The 19,065-nt window shown below is 43.2% G+C and overlaps 1 protein-coding gene across 4 annotated transcripts in view; it reads right to left on the bottom strand.

Annotated features, from left to right (window-relative positions):
- Positions 1-666: 666 nt before the first annotated feature.
- GMPS (guanosine monophosphate synthase) overlaps positions 667-19,065 on the bottom strand; it is a 92,826-nt gene continuing 74,427 nt past the window's right edge. For all 4 annotated transcript variants that reach the window (XM_084847327.1, XM_084847326.1, XM_084847329.1 and 1 more), the window contains 8 exons: positions 17,753-17,926; positions 16,508-16,613; positions 12,781-12,896; positions 11,468-11,593; positions 10,792-10,907; positions 9,936-10,066; positions 7,286-7,458; positions 667-4,196 (listed from right to left, as the gene is read on the bottom strand). In XM_084847327.1, coding sequence (XP_084703453.1) covers positions 4,095-4,196; positions 7,286-7,458; positions 9,936-10,066; positions 10,792-10,907; positions 11,468-11,593; positions 12,781-12,896; positions 16,508-16,613; positions 17,753-17,926 — 1,044 coding nt within the window. In that variant the 3' untranslated portion in view covers positions 667-4,094. The remainder of the gene's footprint in view (positions 4,197-7,285; positions 7,459-9,935; positions 10,067-10,791; positions 10,908-11,467; positions 11,594-12,780; positions 12,897-16,507; positions 16,614-17,752; positions 17,927-19,065) is intronic.

The raw sequence follows: 19,065 nt of genomic DNA, 5'->3' as shown, positions 1-19,065 counted from the left end.
GGAACATAAATTGGAGAGGAAGAGGGCCGTGTGAGCCGGCTTGGGTTCTTTGCAAGAGGAAAAAAGGCGGGACATACATGTAATAAACATTTTTTAAAAAATAATTTTATACCCTGACTAATCTGGAGGCAATGAGTGGGCTCCATGGTAACATACAGGAAAAAAACAGTCTCTCTCAATAACTTACTGTGGGATTTCAGCTCATGGTGGTGTGCCAGGATAGGACAGTGTTTAACCAAGAACTTGTTTCTGCATCACTGTGTCTTTGAGCTTGATTGTATTATTCAGTCCAAAGAAATCATCCACGTGAGCGCTCCAGGGCAATAACCCATAACAAATCTGATCATGCAGCACAAAACATTACATACTTGTGTTTCCGGTCTGTATTAAGGTATACCTTCCACAAGAAGGGTGCTTCAACTTGGCTCTAAACCAAGTCCAAGCGCAGTCAAACCATATTTTGAGTCTGAACTACCCGATAACTCCCCTCCACTGCTTTCACCTCTGTTGATTCTGCCATCTTTGTCTTCCATTATATTGTGCTTACCCAAGAAGAGCTGACTAGAGCTAGAGCACACAGTATTCAATGGGCTTGTAGAGGACAGAGGCGAAGGATCAGAAAGAATGGCTAAAAAAAAAACCCCAACAAAAAACCACACAAGCATCCAAATGGGTAACTTTTATTTGTGGATAAAAATTAAGGCTCACAGTACTTTTATCATTTACAAGCAGAAAATGTTTGTGTTGTTTTTTAAAAAATGAGAATGCTAGGAATTATTCCCTATACAAATTCCTTTGAAAACGTTGACATGTCTTACTGAAGACTAGAGGGTGAACAAACTGAACAAGAGCAACTGCATTCATACCCTACATGTTATACATTTCCTTCTGGACCACAACAAGAAAGTAATCTCTGTTTCTGCATCTGTCTAAGATTACATGAATTAACACTATGAAATACATTCAAGGACTGGAAGGATGGCAGTTCAGGTATACTCCATATTCCACTTCCCTCACAAACTGAATAGGGGTGTGTGTGTGTGTGTGTATGTGTGTTTTAAAACCCTGTTCCGTACAACACTGGTATCTTGATTAAAATTTAACAGCTCACTTACAATGCGATACATCTTACACATGTTTACTTCTGGTTCTACCATAATCTTTATGAAGTTTGCCGAACTCCATTTTATTCATGATTCCTATTTAAAAGTAAGTGTAGCAAGCTGTAAGTCCGGAAGTGTCAAAATTTACACATTTGCTAAGACAGAAACCCTAGGAGAATTTAGCTATTTTGTGCATCTAACACAGTGAGAATACGAAAACAAAGTGTTCTAACTCCAGCTGTAAAGGTCGCCATCACTAGGGGCACCAGTCAGCTAAGCCTCTGGCTCTTATGGATGTAACCAGATATTGTACCTCTTTTTCTAGGTTGCATCATAGCTATGATAGGATTACATATTATATAATTTTAAACATCAGCTTAGAAAAGAGCATTTAAAATGGCCACATATTAAATCAAAGAAAGGTGCTACTGGTCAAGGCACAGCAATTAAGATCCAAGAGCATCCCAATGCTATGAACCTGAAGAACCACGAGACAGCAGAATCCCCCTTCAGGAATCTGTGTTTCCGTCTCCCAAGTGACTTGCAAACAATAATTTGCCTTAGGCACCACAAAGTATCACAAGCAAGCACACAGAAGTCTTCCTAGTAGACAGTTTGTCTGGACTGCACTTCAGTTGAACACAGCCATTCCCAAACCACCGACTATCGGAAAGCAATAGGATTGCGCCCCATGGGTTGGATGAAATGGACTCCATTCCTAATCTCTGCACCATCTCCCCCAGTGTACTCATACAGACGTTGCAAGGTCTCCACAGGAAGTTATTGAGGAGATAGCAAACAATTATGTGGCACAGCAGGGTGGTCACTACAGCAAGAGATGCCCCATCTTATCTCAGCCCCCCAAACACCAGGGCTATATACCCCATCAATTTCAAATAGGTCATAGTGGATTTGTAGCCAGCATGAGCCCTTTATCCTTATTTCCCCTTCTTCATTCTAGACAGATGCTGTAGTACATGGCCAGCAGAAACCATCCAGGCAAACACTGACCTAGGCATCCCATCCAAATTCACACAAGGGCAGCAGCCTCATCTTGACTGAAATCGTGAATGGCAGACATTTTGCCATCAAATCTTGCATTAAACAGAAGCAGCTATTTCACTGCCTCTCCACAAGGTGGCAGGTGTCGTGCAGTGAGTTTTGGAGCAGCCATTACATGGCAAATGGTTGTCTGTATCCTGCTCGTAAGCGCAGTTACCCTGGGTTGCTTAAACTCCTGGGAACAAACAAAGCTCATATAGGGTTGCATTGATTTCTAGCACACAGCTGAGTTGGGGAGGTATTCAGAATGGGCGGCAGAAATCATGGCAGCCCTAGAAGAGGGGAACTCTCTTTATAGTGGGGGTGGGCACCACACTTCTCCCCCGTTGCCAATTTTGCACCGCCGGCCCCCAAATTTGCCACAACAGGGGGCAAATATATATAGCAATTTTGCAAACAAATAAGGTGCATCAGGAACACGCAATTCATGGATGTAATTCTGCGTGGCACATGTTCCTTGCCCACCTTGTTTGCTTGCAAAATTGCTACTTTTTGCCCACTTCATCAGCAAATTCGGTGGTAGCAATTTCTGTTGGGTTGGGGTGCATCCCCCAGTGGGTTCCTGCAGGGGGGGCGATGTAGCCCCTCTACCCCCAGAAGTTGCCCATCTCTGCTTAACAGTAACAAGGTGCATCCCTCCTTTTCAGTTACACAAACCATATGCCGTAGAAGCAGCTCTATCGAGTTTAGCTATGCGGAAACATATCCCAAACCACCTAGCTTCTGACCATACACATACTGGGGACAGGAAGTATCTATATTCACCTTTCCAACTTATTGGTAGCCTATTCTTCAAGTCGCAGTAGTGGAGAAATGCATTCATATTCAGACTGGATAAGCCGGCTCCAAAGCCCATACAACTTAGCGTAACGTTTTAACACATCTTGCAAAGGTGTCCCATAAGCGCATTATTTAGCTTGCCTTTATAAAGCAGCCTCATATAAAATATAAAACCAATAGGAAGGGTAGGAATAATAACTCAGTATAAAGACAAAAACTGAAAAAGGGCACAGAGGTTGCAGTAGCTGCAATGTAGATTGTTACTTTGATTTTGTCTGAGCCATAAAATGTGCTTTCAGCTGTATACATAATTCATGTCAGGCTCTCTTGTAACTGATTAACTGATGTACATTAAATATAGATATAACTGCATGGTGAGAAAAATGTATGCTTTTACAGTCTTAAACAAAAGTTGTTTGTTTTGAAAATATTATGGAGGAGGGAAATGAGAATGGGGAAAAAATGTAGTCATTATTTGAGTGCCAGTTGTTTAGAATGTCAACACTTATTGCCATGGGCTTAATACTTCAAACGATATGGAACAGGGCCTGGCTTAATACTTCAAATGATATGGAACAGGGGTTACAGTATACATCAAACAAATATACATTGATTCCACAATTCAACAATACCCACTACTCCATTTGGCAAAATATTTATTTATAATAAATCTGTTTCAAAAGCAGTTGGTCACTTTTTCTTCTTCATTTTACATTATTAATAGGCTCTAACAATGGTTTTGGTAAATGTAAATAAACTTGCCTCTTTTTACACAGTATACAAAAAAAAATTTTTTTTAAGAGACATTGAAATGACGTAATGGTAAAACACATGAAAAACGGGAAAAGCCAGTAAGAGCCTCCCCCCAAAAAGCAAAGCAATATGAATCTATCTGCACATAGGCAACGCTGCCCTAATTATTTACCCGTACATATCCTCAGCCCCACTTACCTTACTTCCCTCCCCCCACACCCAACATCATCACTCTTAATTTGCAGATTATGATCCAGGAGAGGGAAAAAAAAATCACATGTGATGTAGCAGCAGCTCCAGTCACTCGTTTCACAGCACTGCATGTCAACACTGGGGAATGGTTTCTGATATAATTTAAAACTGCATACAGTACTTTCATTGGGGGAGGGGAAATAATTACTCCCACTCAGTTGTTCCTGGTGGTTTTGAAGTCAAGTCATACATCACCCGGGAGATGCCAGGAATTTTCTTAATCTCCGTCACCATTTTCAACACAACCTATGTTTAGAAACAAGCAACAAAAAGATGACAAGAACATAAATGACAGTGTCCTCATTTGGAAGAAAGGAGGAACAAGTCAGGGCAAATAAATTAGAATGTTCTACCCGATGCTTCAGAAGGAAGGTACGCATTCAGAAGGTACGCACAAGATAGCTGGAGAGAGACGGGGAGAGTGCGGCCCTGTTGATTCTCCTGGACCTCTCAGTGGCTTTCGATACCATGGACCATGGCATTCTTCTGGATAGGTTGTCTGGATAGGTTGTCTGGGTTGGGAGTTGGAGGCACTGCGCTGCAGTGGTTCCGCTCCTACTTGGAAGGCCGACTCCAGAAGGTGGTGCTGGGGGATTACTGCTCTGTGCCATGGCAATTGTGCCATGGGGTTCCACAGGGCTCTGTTTTATCCCCCATGCTATTTAACATCTACATGAAACCACTGGGGGAGGTTATCCGGAGGTGTGAGCTGAGGTGCCATCAATATGCGGATGACACTCACCCCTACCTCTCTTTCTCATCAAACCCAGATGAGGCAGTGGCTGTTCTGAATCAGGGCCTGGGCACGGTAATGGACTGGATGAGGGCCAATAAACTGAAACTCAATCCAGACAAGACGGAAGTACCGTTAGTGGGTGGTTCGTCTGCCCGGCTAGGTGATATTCAACCTGTTCTGGGGGGGGTTGCACTCCCCCTAAAGGATCAGGTTCGTCGTTTGGGGGTGCTCTTGGACCCAGAACTGTCACGAACTCAGTGGCATGGAGCACTTTTTATCAGCTTAGGCTGGTATACCAACTACACCCTTATCTGGACAGAGATAGCTTAGCTACAGTTATCCATGCCCTGATAACTTCTCGTCTGGATTACTGCAATGTGTTATATGTGGGGCTGCCTTTGAAAACGGTCCGGAAATTTCAGTTAGTTCAAAATAGGGCAGCAAGATCATTAACAGGAACTGGCCAACAAGATCACATTAAGTCAGTACTTTTCCAGCTGCACTGGCTGCCAGTCCATTTCCGGGCCCGATTCAAAGTGCTGGCATTAACATTCAAAGCCCTTAACGGCTTGGGACCAGGTTATCTGAAGGATCGTCTCCTCCCATATGTGCCTGCCTGGACCATAAGATCATCCCCAGCGGTCCTTCTCTGTGACTTTCTGCCAAAGGAAGTGAGGTGGGTGGCTACCAGGAAGAGGGCCTTTTCTGCTGTGGCACCCTGGATGTGGAATGAGCTCCCTAGAGAGGTTCACTTGGCACCTACGTTGTATTCCTTCTGGTGCCAGGTGAAGACCTTTTTATACTCCCAGGTGTTTTAGCTTCCTAGTCTTTTAGCTTTGGTGTTTTAATTCTGTATTTTAAATCTCTGCATTGCTGCTAGGTTTTATTCTGGTTGTATTGTTATATTGTGGTTTTAATGCTTTTATATTTTATATTGTTTTATCCTGTGGTTTTTGGTTTTAATTTTTGTGAACTGCTATTGAGTGGTATAGAAATGAAATAAACAAGCAAATAAATTTTAAAATTCTTATTATCTGCGAAGAGCAGACATGTTGAGGGAAGTCATATGTCTACTACAGCCCTGTCTCTCCCCAAGATCTCTGTTCCACTCTTTCCCAAATAAGCTGCCGCAACGCCAGCAACTCATTTCCTCTGCTCCAAAGGCTCCAGTTATAAGACTGCAGTAACTAAAACAAACTTGTGTCTTTTTAAAAGGTGGTTTTAATAAAACACAGTTAAAATAGTTTCCCATTAAGCTCTAGTTCTGGGGCCTTCAACGTGGTGCCCATGGGCACCCATGTGCCTGCAGACACCTCTCTTGATGCCCACAAGCTTCCCTGCTCCTCCTGATTTTAATTTTATTTTTTAATGACACATCAATAGGGTCAAGTGCACCCTCAATGATCAGAAGCTCCAGAACTCAGAGGCTTCCAGTCATCCAATTCAGGGAGGGAGGAGCGGCAGAGGAGATATTTGCCTCCCTGTCCTCCCAACCTGCATTTTTTGCGAGATGGGCATTTTGCTGGGGTGCTTCAGAAGGGGAGGGAAGGAGGCTGGAGAGGCTTCAGGATAGCTTGTATCCTGGCCTCTCGAGTCTCCTCCCCTCCCCACCCATTGAAACACCCCCTTTCCCCTGTCTGTGGTCAATTTTCCAACCTTGGAGGCCAGCTGGTGCGGTTCTTTCCACGCTGGCTACAAGGGATCAGGGGGTCAGATCTCTGACTCCCCCTTCCGAGGTTGGAGCGCTGTCTCTGACCTTGGAGGGGGGAATCCCCAGTATCGTGGCCCCTCAGACAATGTCTAGAGCCCACAGGATTGCTCCCTCCAACTTTATTTAATTAAACAAACAAAAAATAACTGGGAGGGTGGTATGCTGCAAAGCAAAGTGCTGTCCTCCAGCATCATCTTTATTTGGGTTCAAAAAAGTGGTTTAGTGCTTTGGAGCTTAGAACCCACCTCTGGCCTTGTACCTACGTTCTTGGACAAGTTACTTTACTTTTAGTTTCACCAGTTTGACTTGAAACAGGCAAGCCAGGACCTGGGGGAAAGTGGTGCTTAGACTCAGCCTGGCTCACTGCCCATCTGCACTGGTCCAAAGTTGGGAACAGAGACATGCAGGCTAAGCTTACCACAGGACAGGTGCACTGAGTATGCAGACTTATTTTCTCTGTAGAGTTCGTGCTAGATCAGCTCAATATACAGTCATGTGTTTCCATGCATGGACCAGCGTCAGTGGAAAGGGGCTTTACATTTTTATGCAAAAAAAGGTTTGGACAATTAAAAGTATGCAATCAATGGATATATATAAACCATAACATCAAGACATTCACAACATTGATACTGTGGATGTCCAAACTTATAGGCATTATTCTAGTCAATGGTATTTAACAACTTTCAACTGTACATTTCTATTTGAAATTTGAGTGTTGTTAGGTCCCAGAAAATCTGCTTCTCTCAGATAATCTCCACAGAAGGTTTATTCTATACCATTAATTTATTTCAACGTTTAGAAATAATGTCTTACAATTCTAAAATAAAGGAATGATTTTTCCAGATGAGCATAGGAAGAAATGACCATTTCATTTTTTTAAAAGTTTACCTCTTCTGGTATCTCATTGCCAGGAGTTGCTGCAATACCAGTCATGAAGTCACTAGTAATAAAGGTTCGAATAACCACTGATCTTTGACAGGAAGGCTGCTTCTGGAGGGGATCTCGATCAAAATGCAACGGTGTTAAGATTATTGGCATCTGGCTGATTTTTCCAGAATAACCTTCAATAAAAAAGAAAGACAACTACAATTAATAAACTGTTACACTGATCGAGAGAGACAGTGTGGTGTAATGGTTAGAGTGTTGGACTAGGATTGGAGAGGTATGAGTTCGAATTCCCAGGTGACCTTGGGCCAGTCACTGTCTCAGCCAAACCTAGACCATCTTATTGTGAGAAGACAGAACCTTGGATGGCTTTAAAAAGGGGTTGGACAAATTCCTGGAGGAAAGGCTCTCAATGGGTACTGGTCTTGATGGCTATGTGCTCCCTCCAGTACCAGAGGCAGTGAGCCTATGTACACCAGTTGCTGGGGAACATGGGCAAGACGGTGCTGTTGCACTCGTGTCCTGCTTGTAGGTTTCCTGGTCAACAGCTGGTTGGCCACTGTGTGAGCAGAATGCTGGACTAGATGGACTCTTGGCCTGATCCAGCACGGCTCTTCTTATGATCTTATGTTAACCTCTTTCAGCCTAAGGGCTGAACTCTGTTTTGGAGACGCCCCTTCAAGGGCTGCATTCCAGTGGTGGGCAGAGCCAAAGGCAAAGGGGATGGGTCCAACCTACCTCAAAATACTGCACAAAACCCACCAAAGGATTGGTGGTTGGGAGAAAGGGGCGTGGCCTTATAGGGACCCACAGAGGGCCAGATTTGGACCTCCAGAGGGCTGGATTTCATTCCCCCGGCCTGAGGTTCTGCACCCCGGGATAGATATGTAAAATTTCCAGAATTTTTGAGGCCATGGAAAAAACCTGTTCCCCCCTCCCTCCTTTTTCAGGAAAATTGGAAATTTTTGAAAAATTGAAAAATAAGCAATACTTATTTTTAAAATAAGCAATTATTTTTAGAGCTCTTTACAGATCTAAAGTCACTTTACTGCTTTAGGACAGCCTTCCCCCACCTGATGCCTTCCAGATATTTTCGACTTCAGCTCCCATCAGCTTCAGGCAGCAACATCTGGAGGGCACCAGGTTGGGGAGGGCTGCTTTAGGAACATAAAGCAGCCTTTCCATTCTTGAAGTTATTTTATGTGTGACACAGTTTGCTCATAAAATTATCATTATATTTTAAAACTTTGAAAAGTAAATTCAGTTAGTAAATTTGTAATTATTGTCTGAATAGATTAGAACTACATTAAATGACTGCTACAGCATCAGAAACACAGGACTCTATAGGACAAAACCCAAGCTCTCAAGAATGCACATTTACTATCAAGAATGCACAATGGTGGCTCTACTCACATGCTGGGAAACTGAGCAGAAATGTCTATCAGTAAAATATACTTTAGATCAATAATTTTATTAAGGAATGAAAGAGCTAACTATGCTGGGAATCTTACAGAGGATTAAAAAACATTTTCCCTATGGCTTCATTATTTCCAGACATTTTAAATCTCTAGTCTTTCTATTAAAAAGTGTTCTTATTACATAGTTTTTAGAAATCATTTTGGAGGGAGAAAAGGCTGGGTAACAAAATATAAATACTTTGCATGAAATTCTAAAAGAAAATGTTTCATAATTCAAAGCTGTTCAATTTTTCCAATGGGGGGGGGGACATAAAAAGGCTTCGGGGAAAAAACTGCCCCCCCCCCAAAATCTGTTTTTTTTCCCCAGGCCTTCATATCTCTACCCTGGGATTAGATGTTTTGGGGAGACCATTTGTGCCACCTCTAGCTCCTTGATGGAAGGATGAGAAAGAAATGGCATTGTTTAAAAGGGCTGTATCAAGACACATTGTGCTCTAAAGCATGGCTTAGAAACAGCGCAAGAGATGCTGTTAAGAGATGCATGCATTAAATTAGGAACGCAATTCTCTACAGATGCTCATATCATTCACTTTTTATTTAATATGTCTTCTGCTATAAAGTGAAGAAATCACAGTGTCCCAGGAAACTCAAGTTTCTGAATCCAGCATTCTACAAAATAAGAATCACTTACACAAGCGTGTAGAATCATAGAATAGTAGGGTTGGAAGGGGCCTATAAGACCACAAGTCCAGCCCCCTGCTCAATGCAGGAATCTAAGTCAGACCATTCCCGACAGATAGCTATCCAGCCTCGTACTGAATGCCTCTAGTGTGGGAGAGCCCACCACCTCCCAAGGTAATTGGTTCTGTTGTCTTATAGCTCTAACAGTCAGGAAGTTTTTCCTGATGTTCAGCTGGAATCTGGTGTCCTGTAACTTGAGCCCATTATTCCGTGTCTTGCACTCTGGCATGATCGAGAAGAGATCCTGGCCTTCCTCTCTGTGACAACCTTTCAAATACTTGAAGAGCACTATCATATCTCCCCTCAGTTTTCTCTTCTCAAGGCTAAATATGCCCAGTTCTTTCAGTCTCTCTTGTATTCCATTATCTTTTTAAAAAAGAAGAAAAAGGTTGCCAGATGGATTTTCTTGCAAAAAGCTTTGTCGCCATGACTGGAGTGTTGCAAACTTATTAGCAATACAGTATACATTGCACTGAACAAATGCAAATACTAACCAGACTCCCTGAGAATATTATGTGCCTCGAAATCAGCTTGTCGCAATGTGCTGAGGACGCCTGTTGTCAGGAAAGTGGGAGTAACATCTGTGGGAGGTTCTTTGACTGGTGGGCCAAATACATAGACAACTCTAAGAAGGGGGGAAATGGAGTATTGGTCAGTGTGCTTTATAAATTAGTCAAGAAAACATGGTCTCAGATGAATGCATCTCTATTCCAGCAATGCATCCAAAGCTTGACTGCAGTGTCATTCATTCAGAGAGCCATTCCCTGAACATTCTTTTATTTTTGTATCCCGTTTTGAAAATCCAAACTTCGAACATCCAAAATGCAAGTAACATTCGCTTCTATACTCAAAACAAGCTTTTGCTTCCCTCTCTCATTTTAAAACTCCCACTGTAAACGCAGTCACAACTATAGAAAGAGGGACGTACCCTCCAGTACACCAGAAGTTGGCAGTGTTGCTCTGAACATCTTTAAATTCATGTATCTTATTTATTATAAAGAATTTTATTCTGCCTTTCCATTCTAGATGCCCCAAATGGTCAACACAAGACAACATCAATTACTACTACTGCTACAACAACAAAAAATACAAAAGACTGGATACATTCCCTGGCCAAATGGCAGATCAAGAGTTTGAGCTACAGGGCCATACTGTGAGCCTGGAGTAGGATCTCCAACCCTTCCTTCTCAGCATGCAGTATTGTAACAGATATAAAGGGAAAGTAGTAATATGTTCTTCTAGTTGGTATTTTTGCTTTGACTTCTCATCAGTAAATTACCATTTCCCAAACAAAATGGGACACAAACTACTAAACAGCAGCTGAATTTTGAAAATATTATGGATATATACCGGTTTATGTTGTGACACATGCGTGGTATGAGTCTGGATAAGAACATCAGGGATTCCCAGTGTGGAGCGTCTTTACTGGAGATCCCACACACGTAGCTGTAGGAACGACAATCACCCTGCAAAGCAGGAAACCTAGCTCAGCAGCTGTATTGTTTCAAAGCATGGCTTGCAAAAAAAATTGTGAACCATATCAACTGAAACTTTATCTAGTGCCAATGAAGCTCTTTGACTAGAACTACATGTGGTCCTGAGCCTTTAATGGGTTTTGTGATAGCCAGGTGCTTAGGCTTCCTCGGGAGAACAGAATTGAGGTACCATATATAGACATCACTGTCACCTGCCACCTCCCTCCATCCGCAAAGAGCAAATTAGTAGTCTATAAGAAACTTTAACAGCTATTCCTCTACTGGCAGTCTGAACTTAATGAAACCCAGTTCTTAGGAAAGTTTGTAATCCTGTATCTATTCAGCCAGGATTTCTAGGCCTTACAGAAGTGACCATTTAGACATCTGAAGTCCTTTGTCACTCATGTGAAAATAGCGATTTTTCAACTTATGCCCCATCTCTTCCAGATTTGTTGCATTTTGACTGCAAAATTGTCAATTTATTACTTCTGACAGCCTCTAGCCTCCACTGCCTTTAGTAATATTATTGCTGCAGACTCAGTTTCACCTACCTGTACTCCCACAGTTTTGATTGGCAGCAAGAAGGCATTCAATGAATGCAGACTTGTGATCTGCATCAATTTCTCCTGGTCTTCCTCAGTTGTGCAAGCTTTGACTCTTTGCAGCAATGTGTGAGGCTGGGCAACAAAGCAGAAAGTCAAATCTAAACATCTGAACATGTTAGTGGTCTATGCCCCATTAGGCAGAGGTAGGAAAATAAAAAGAGTTCTCGAACCAAGAGGCCAGAGGCGCATCTGGCAGGCAGATGGTCCAGCTATGATCTCAATTTGGTTATTTCTAAAGCACCTCTAATCTACAAAAGAGAATGAGGAAGGAAGCAGCTGGAAACAGCTTGGCTATGAAGAATCAGAAAATAACAACAGAAACTAGGAAATCAGGAGGGGAAAGTAAAGTGTTTAAAAAGGAGGTGAATCTTGAGAACATTCTCAAAGGAAGAAGCGACACTGTAAAATGGGTGTTTAAACTCTTTCAGCCTCAGAGCTGGACTGCATTTCAGAGAAGCTCTGGAGGGCTGCATTTCAGTGGTGGGCGGGCCAAAGGCAAAAGGGGCAGGGCCAAAAATACCAGCATAGTTGCGTGTAAAGGGCTCTTCCCGCTAGTAACTAAGTGTTAGGAGAAGCATCTCAATCGTTTCAAACAGGGAAAAACTGTGCAAAAGCCATGAAACCACCACCAAATGATCAGTGGTCAGGGGCCATCTGGGGAACCTTGGAGGGCCAGATGTGGCCCCAGGGGCTGAGGTTCTGCACCCCTGCTGTAGAAGCTACACTGGAAATGAGGAGTGAAAACATAAGGGGAACTGTCAGAAAAGGGAAAGAGGCAGCCAGTGTAACAAGAACAGCTAAGAGATTTAAAAAAAAAAAACACTGCTATTGTGTTTATATCCCACCTTTTTTCCTCTTGCAAGGAACCCAAGGAGGCTTGCATAGTCCTCCTCCTCTCCATTTTTTCCTCACAACAACCCTGCAAGATAGGCCAGTGACTGGCTCAAAGTCACCCAGTGAGCTTCATGGCTGAGTGGGGACTAGAACCTGGATATCCGGAGTCTAGCAATGGCACCACACTAGTTCTCGAGGTGTAGAAGATAGAGCAGGCAGGATGATGAGAAAATGGGCTGGAAATAAGAATGGCTTGAGGGTTCCTCAGCAAAAGAGAGGGGATAGAAAAGTTTCAGAATAGGCTGAGTATTATTTGCAGTGCTGCTTCTTAATTCCAACACAAGTACGAGCAACCTACAGGTACAAATTGATTCAACAAACTGGAAATAAGGGAATTTCTATCCTTCAATTCTAGTAATAATTACCTTTTTAACACTTGCAGAAAAGTCTGCTATGATTTTCAAAATGTTGTTGGTTTCAGGGAAATCTTTGCAGACATATGGTTCTTCGGCACATATTACCCTAATTGCAAGGCCAGGACCTAAAACACAATATTTGAACACTACGATATAACTAGCAACCAACAGGAAAATGATTAGTTATATTTCAGAAATGCTACATGACTGTGGTTATGACCATTTGAACCACGATACCATTTATCACTAACTGGTTTAGCGAAGTGCTTGAAAATATAAAAAAAACAGTTGTGAGTTCTAAGGTGCTAGTGATTTCTGCACTATTTATCCACATGAAGTGCATCCTGGATACTCTTTATTACCAAGTTGCACTAGAACAAGAGTGAAGGGCTGAATACCCACTGAATACTCACACGCTACACTACTTCCTTACTCTCCCTTTCCCTGGAATTCTTGCCCTATCTCTGGATTTCTTCTCCCCTCTGCACCAGGCAGCCCAACCTCCTTTTTGGTCTTCAGTTAGAAGGGAGCAATCCTATGGCCACTAGACACTGTCTAGAGGGCCATAGGATATGTTCATTTCCAGGAACTGACCTCGGAGCCCACGCTTCGAAGTCGGTTCCCAGAAAACTGACCTCCCCCCTCATCCACGCTGCCTCGTCCTCCGTACTAGGGAGAGGAGCGCGGAGTGACTGAAAAGGGGCGTTCTGGGGCAGGGAGAGCGGAGCTGCGCGCATGACACATCCAGTATGTTGTACGGCAGCTTCCTCTCCTGGTCAGCCCCCCCCCCCCCCCCCGCGCGGCTAGAGAGCCGAAAACGGCCCTCTAGAGAAAAATAGCAGGGCAGGAGAGGCGCGGAGGGAAAGATCCCCCCCCGTTCCTCTCCTGCCTTACTTTGGATAGGCAGTCACCTCCGAGTTCAGAGGCGGCCGCCTATCTTGATAGGATTGTGCCCTAAGCAATGGAATTGCTGAGAAAGAGATAAAAAATTCAATAAATATACATTAAAAAAAAGATTTCACTTAAATTGTATGGGTGGCATCCAACTGGATCCCAGCGCTAGCACAAATGGTGCTGTGCCAGCATAAAACCAACGCACAGTCGCTCACGCTTGCTAAGGCAATGGGAAAAGGCAGCGATCTGCCACTTAAATTCGGCGGCAAATTGCCATTTCCTCATTGCCCTTGCAAGTCTTAGTTACCCTATGCAAACACTGGTTTATGCTCCCGTAGCATCATTAGTGCTAGTGCTGGGGCACAGTTGTTGAAACCGACAGGGATCCAAGTGTTTCTATTATGGAGCTTTACTATAAGCTGTAAGCGCCTTGCTAGTATCTTATGCTAGCATCCACTCTATTTAGCCTAGAGTTGCCATTTGTACAAGCTTAACTTTATTTCATCTAGATTGTAGCCTGTTGTAAATGCTTAATTAATTTATTCATTTAAAATATTTCTTGGCCACCTTTCAGGGCAGAAGCTCTCTCAAGGCAGCATACAACAACAAAACACGTTAGTAAAAACACAGTAAAAACAGTAATAAACATTCTAAAAAACAGCAAACATCTGCATAAGCAGACAACTGGAGCTACAACCCAGTCTGATAAAACATAATCAGGGGAAGGCCAGAGTAAAATAGTACATTTTCAGGGCCTTCTCAAAAGCCTGAAATGATGGGGCCTGGCAGACCCCCGATGACAATTTATTCCAGAGTTGTGGGGCCACTGAGAAAAAGGCCCTTAATAGGAGTAGACCTAAAGAGAGTACAACGGCTGGCAGGCCATGTCTAAAACTTTATGCCAAGGAGACAGGACAAACTGCTGCTACCCAATCCCTGAACTCCATGCATGGGTACGCATATACTCTTACACGAAGAAAACATGTGTGTTGGTAGGGTTCCCCCATCTACCTTTCCTTGTTGCAAAGGACCGTTTAATCACAGCCAGCGGTGAGGTGGGTGGCTGCCAGTGATCAGCCAGACAGCAAAGATCTGAGGGTCCTATTCAGCCTATATTTGCCCACTGCTACTTTAAAAGAATAAAACTGCCAACATCATACTGCCCCTATAGAAATCTATGGTGCGGCCACACTTGGAATACTGTGTCCAGTTCTGGTCACCACATCTAAAAAAAAAATACTGTAGAGCTGGAAAAAGTGCAGGAAAGGGCACCTAAAATGATCAAGGGGCTGGAGCATCTCCCCGATGAGAGAAGGTTACAAGAGCTGGGATTGTTTTGCTTGAAAAAAAGGAGGGTAAGGGGAGACATGACAGAAGTCTACAAAATTCTGCATGGTGTGGAGAATGTGGATAGGGAGACATTTTTTCCCTCTCTCAAAATACTAGAACCCGGGGTCATCTTATGAAGCTGATTGGTGGGAGATTCAGGACAGATAAAAGGAAGGACTTCTTCACACAGCACATAGTTAGACTTTGGAATTCACTAACACAGGATGTGGTGATGGCCACCAATTTGGATGGCTTTAAAAGGGTGTTGGACAAATTCCTGGAAGAAAAGGCCATCAATGGCGACTAGTCCTGATAGCTATGTGCCACCTCCAGTACCAGAGGCAGTGAGCCTATGTACACCAGTTGCTGGGGAACATGGGTGGGAGGGTGCTGTTGCGCTCATGCCCTGCTTAAGCGTTCCCATCTGACAGCTGGTTGGCCACCGTGTGAACAAAACGCTGGACTAGATGGACCCTTGGTCTGATCCAGCAGGGCCCTTCTTATGTTCTTAAAATTAAGCTCACAAGAGAAAGGTAAGGAAGGAACTGTAGGCCTCACCCCTCTTGCCTGCTACATTATGATAAGTGCTCCAGCACTGTTACCTTTCCAACTGTATTTTGTTTCCATTATTTAATCGTTCTCTTAGCTAGTTGTAGCACTCCAGCATCCCTTCCTCACACCCACCCAAAGGTCAAAACAAATTCTCCCGAGATCCAGAAAAATGAGAACTGAGTTTTCTGCTCACAGGGTTTTCAGCCTCCTCCTTCCTGCCACAGCTTCTTGTGTATTCCTGAGGGTCGGGGGATCCTCAAGATAGCATTGGAGGATGGCAGCTGGCAGGAAGAATTGACAAACGTCGGGGTGGGTGGGTGGGGGGCTTCCTTGCAAAAGCAGTAGTATCTCCCCCTTGTGCAAGAGGCTGTCTGGATTCCACCCATATCTTTCAAGTGTCTCATGTATTAAACACGTTAATAATAATACGTAGTTTGATAGATCAATATTATTATTCCCATTATGAGGAGGAGGAGAACTGAGGATGGGGTGGCTTGCCTATAGATTGGAAATGGAGTCTTCCCGATTTACCATTCAGACTTCTCACCATCACACCAGCTCTCAGCTCTTAAACAGTACTATTGATGTAAGACAATGGCTTGGATTCAAAGAATCATGAGCAGCAAAAGAAAGTGTTTTAGCTTTCTTCTCTTCAAGAGCTCGGCTTCCCAAACTGCAGTGCCACAGCGTATCAGGGGCTGGGTTACACAGTATGGGAATAAAGCAAAGACAGGCTGTAGCATATAAACTAGTGGGCCACAAAGTAAGTCTTGAGAAAAACTTAGTGCACATTTTTGCGCAAGAGTTGCGCCTACAGAAATACTCCTTTGGATCTGGGGTTGCTCCTCTCAGGGAATTCTCTTCTGCTAAGTCAGGGACAGCCTTTCCGTGAGCGGAAGAAGCTTTCTATTAGCGGAAGATCCAACCCTCCGACTCCTGCTGAGCTTCATTAATCCTTTACCTGGGAATGGATGTCTGGAGACCAGCTCTTCGGGCAGACCTAGCTCTCTCCCAAGCACTCTTACTTCATCCTTATGGAAATCCTTCAGTGGTTCTATTACTTTGCCCTGCAAGGGAAAACAGTGCAGTTGGCTTTCAGGGTCTCATCTTGAAGGAACGTACAGCTAATGAGAAAACCAATCGATTATAATAAAAGACAATGTGTGTCTGTCTGTCCGTCAGCACCACAGTACCAAGAGTGTGAAACCTAAACCTAGACACCTGAAACTTGGCATACATATGAAGGGATTATTTTTAATGCATTAATTAATTTTAATGTGTCCATGTTGTTGGAGCCTTCACTAACATCTTCAGTCTATAGGGGCAGACTTCCTTAACCATTATGTAGCTTTGCAGTCCACACATTTTGTTGTGCAGATTAGTAGGCCAAGAGACAGAGTTATATGGCTTCTTCCTCCCGGTGACTGTAGAGCAGCTCCCCTGCCCCTCGTAGAGGATTGGAGTGGTGAGACCCCTCCCTCAGGGGGCTGTAGGAGCAGGGATCATGGCATCATCATGGCAGGGGCTTGGGTATAACTACACTCCAAAAGGGCAGGCACGCTGTGTCCAACTCTGACAGCTGTGTAAGTTTGCTTAAAGGCTTTGCTGTATAAAGCTAAGGGCTACTCCAACCCATGCTAAGCTGGATCTCTTCGTTAATTTCTAATAAAATACTAGCACTACTAAGGCTATAATTTAAACCCTGCCTCCACCACTCCAATGAAATGTCAAAGAGGCCAAGACAATAGTGAAGTGATTCAAAGCTCTCGGCAGGGAGGCTTGGTAACTGCTGTCATATGGTGTGTGTGTATGTGTATATACACACACACACACACACACACACACACACGCACATTCCATAAAATTAATGCAATCTAGTTGTTTTGGCATCCTGCTGCCTAGCAGGCTATAACAAAATCTGATTTATACCCAAGATTGAATCTGAAATTGTTCTTCAATTTATTCAGTATAAAATCTCTTTGTAAGTGGGCCTGTATACAAATTATTCATGGGTGGTGGTGGGGATTTTTCTGTCTTTGCATGTGAAAGTAACACCATGTATATAAAGCTACAATTTGAAAATATTGGCTGAAATGCTCAACGCTACATACAAAGCTAGAAAGGGAACACGGCACATCTCGGTACTGCTTTCCACATTCAATCGGCCCTTGGGGTAATGAAAAGTTAGATGCGAGGTTCTATTTACCTCTTCCCTTAACTTTCTGATGAGCTCTGTGTCGTTGTGATGAGTCTTGATGACTTCTGCTTTGCCACTAGCAACAACAGATGCACTTTCAATGAGATCAGGCCTCAAGGTTCCCTGAGCAAGGAAGACTTCCTCTGGCTTCAGGTTCATTTCTCCAATAACTTCATTAGCAATCTACAGTTAGGGTGGGGAGGGAGGGAGAGAAGTGGAGATGGAGAAGATGCTTCTTTGTAACCCAGCTCCCAAACCTTATTTACAAACAGCAGGCTTCAATGTCCTCATGAATTACAGCCCTCTCTACATGGTAAGAGTTATTCATACTAACATCTGCCACTTAGTAGGAAGCTGAAATCTAATCACCACTATTCATCCATCCCCTTTTAGCCTACTGTCAAACTGTACCAGTGCCATGGACTTGAGAACACTGGGAAGAAACAATGCAGACATGTTCTTTTTTTTCTTCTTTTTTTACCACAGACTAAAATATTTTATTTACTTATTTATTTATTTGATTTGATTTGTATCCTGGTCTTCCTCACAAAGAGCCCATGGCGGCTAACACCCTATATAAAACACAAATACGTGTGAATGTATTGCTTTTTCATAGGCCCTCTTGCTATTCACACGCACGCGTGGGCAAACACACAATTAATGGATTTGTGTTTAGAATTTTTTTCACTGTGTTTCTATCACATTTTTAGTATGCAGACTGTTATGACTGTGTGAAGGCTTTTTTTTTTTAATGATTTCTAAGCAGAGCTGACAGTAAATGTATCATAAGAATTTTCTCCAGCTGCAACTGAAACCTCTTTCTAATGATGTAACAATTCCTTCAAAGCCATTTGTGAAACAAGAGGAAGTGGAGTCCGGGGTAGAAACAAACCAAAAGCAAAAGCGTTTTAAGTACTGACTTAACGGCTGCTACTGGGTTATAATATAGCTGTTCTGAGTTTTACACAAAATGCAGCGGATAGTGGGTGACCTCTACTGGACAAACTGGTAGGCTTTGCTTAAAAGCTCTGTTTCACTTGCATTAAAAGATGAAGGCCTGTGTACACACACACACACACACACACACGAAAACTAATATGGGATGAAGGACACTTCAGTGGCACCATAAACCAGACTGCTGCTAGGGCAGATAGTGACACCACTGTGTTAAGAGGCCAGGAACCCCAATATGATTCTGCCTAGGGCAACAGTATGAAATACAGGGTGGAGAATAGGAACATAGGAAGGTGCCTTATACTAAGTCAGATCATTGGTCCATCTAGCCCAGTATCGACACTGACTGGCAGTGGCTCACCAGGGTT

Source organism: Heloderma suspectum, chromosome 3 (genome assembly GCF_057233095.1).
Source record: "Heloderma suspectum isolate Gila_16-S chromosome 3, 16-S_ref, whole genome shotgun sequence".
Lineage (NCBI taxonomy): Eukaryota > Metazoa > Chordata > Lepidosauria > Squamata > Helodermatidae > Heloderma > Heloderma suspectum.
The sequence above is the reverse complement of the archived record's forward strand: the minus strand, read 5'-3'. Positions and strand labels throughout refer to the sequence as shown.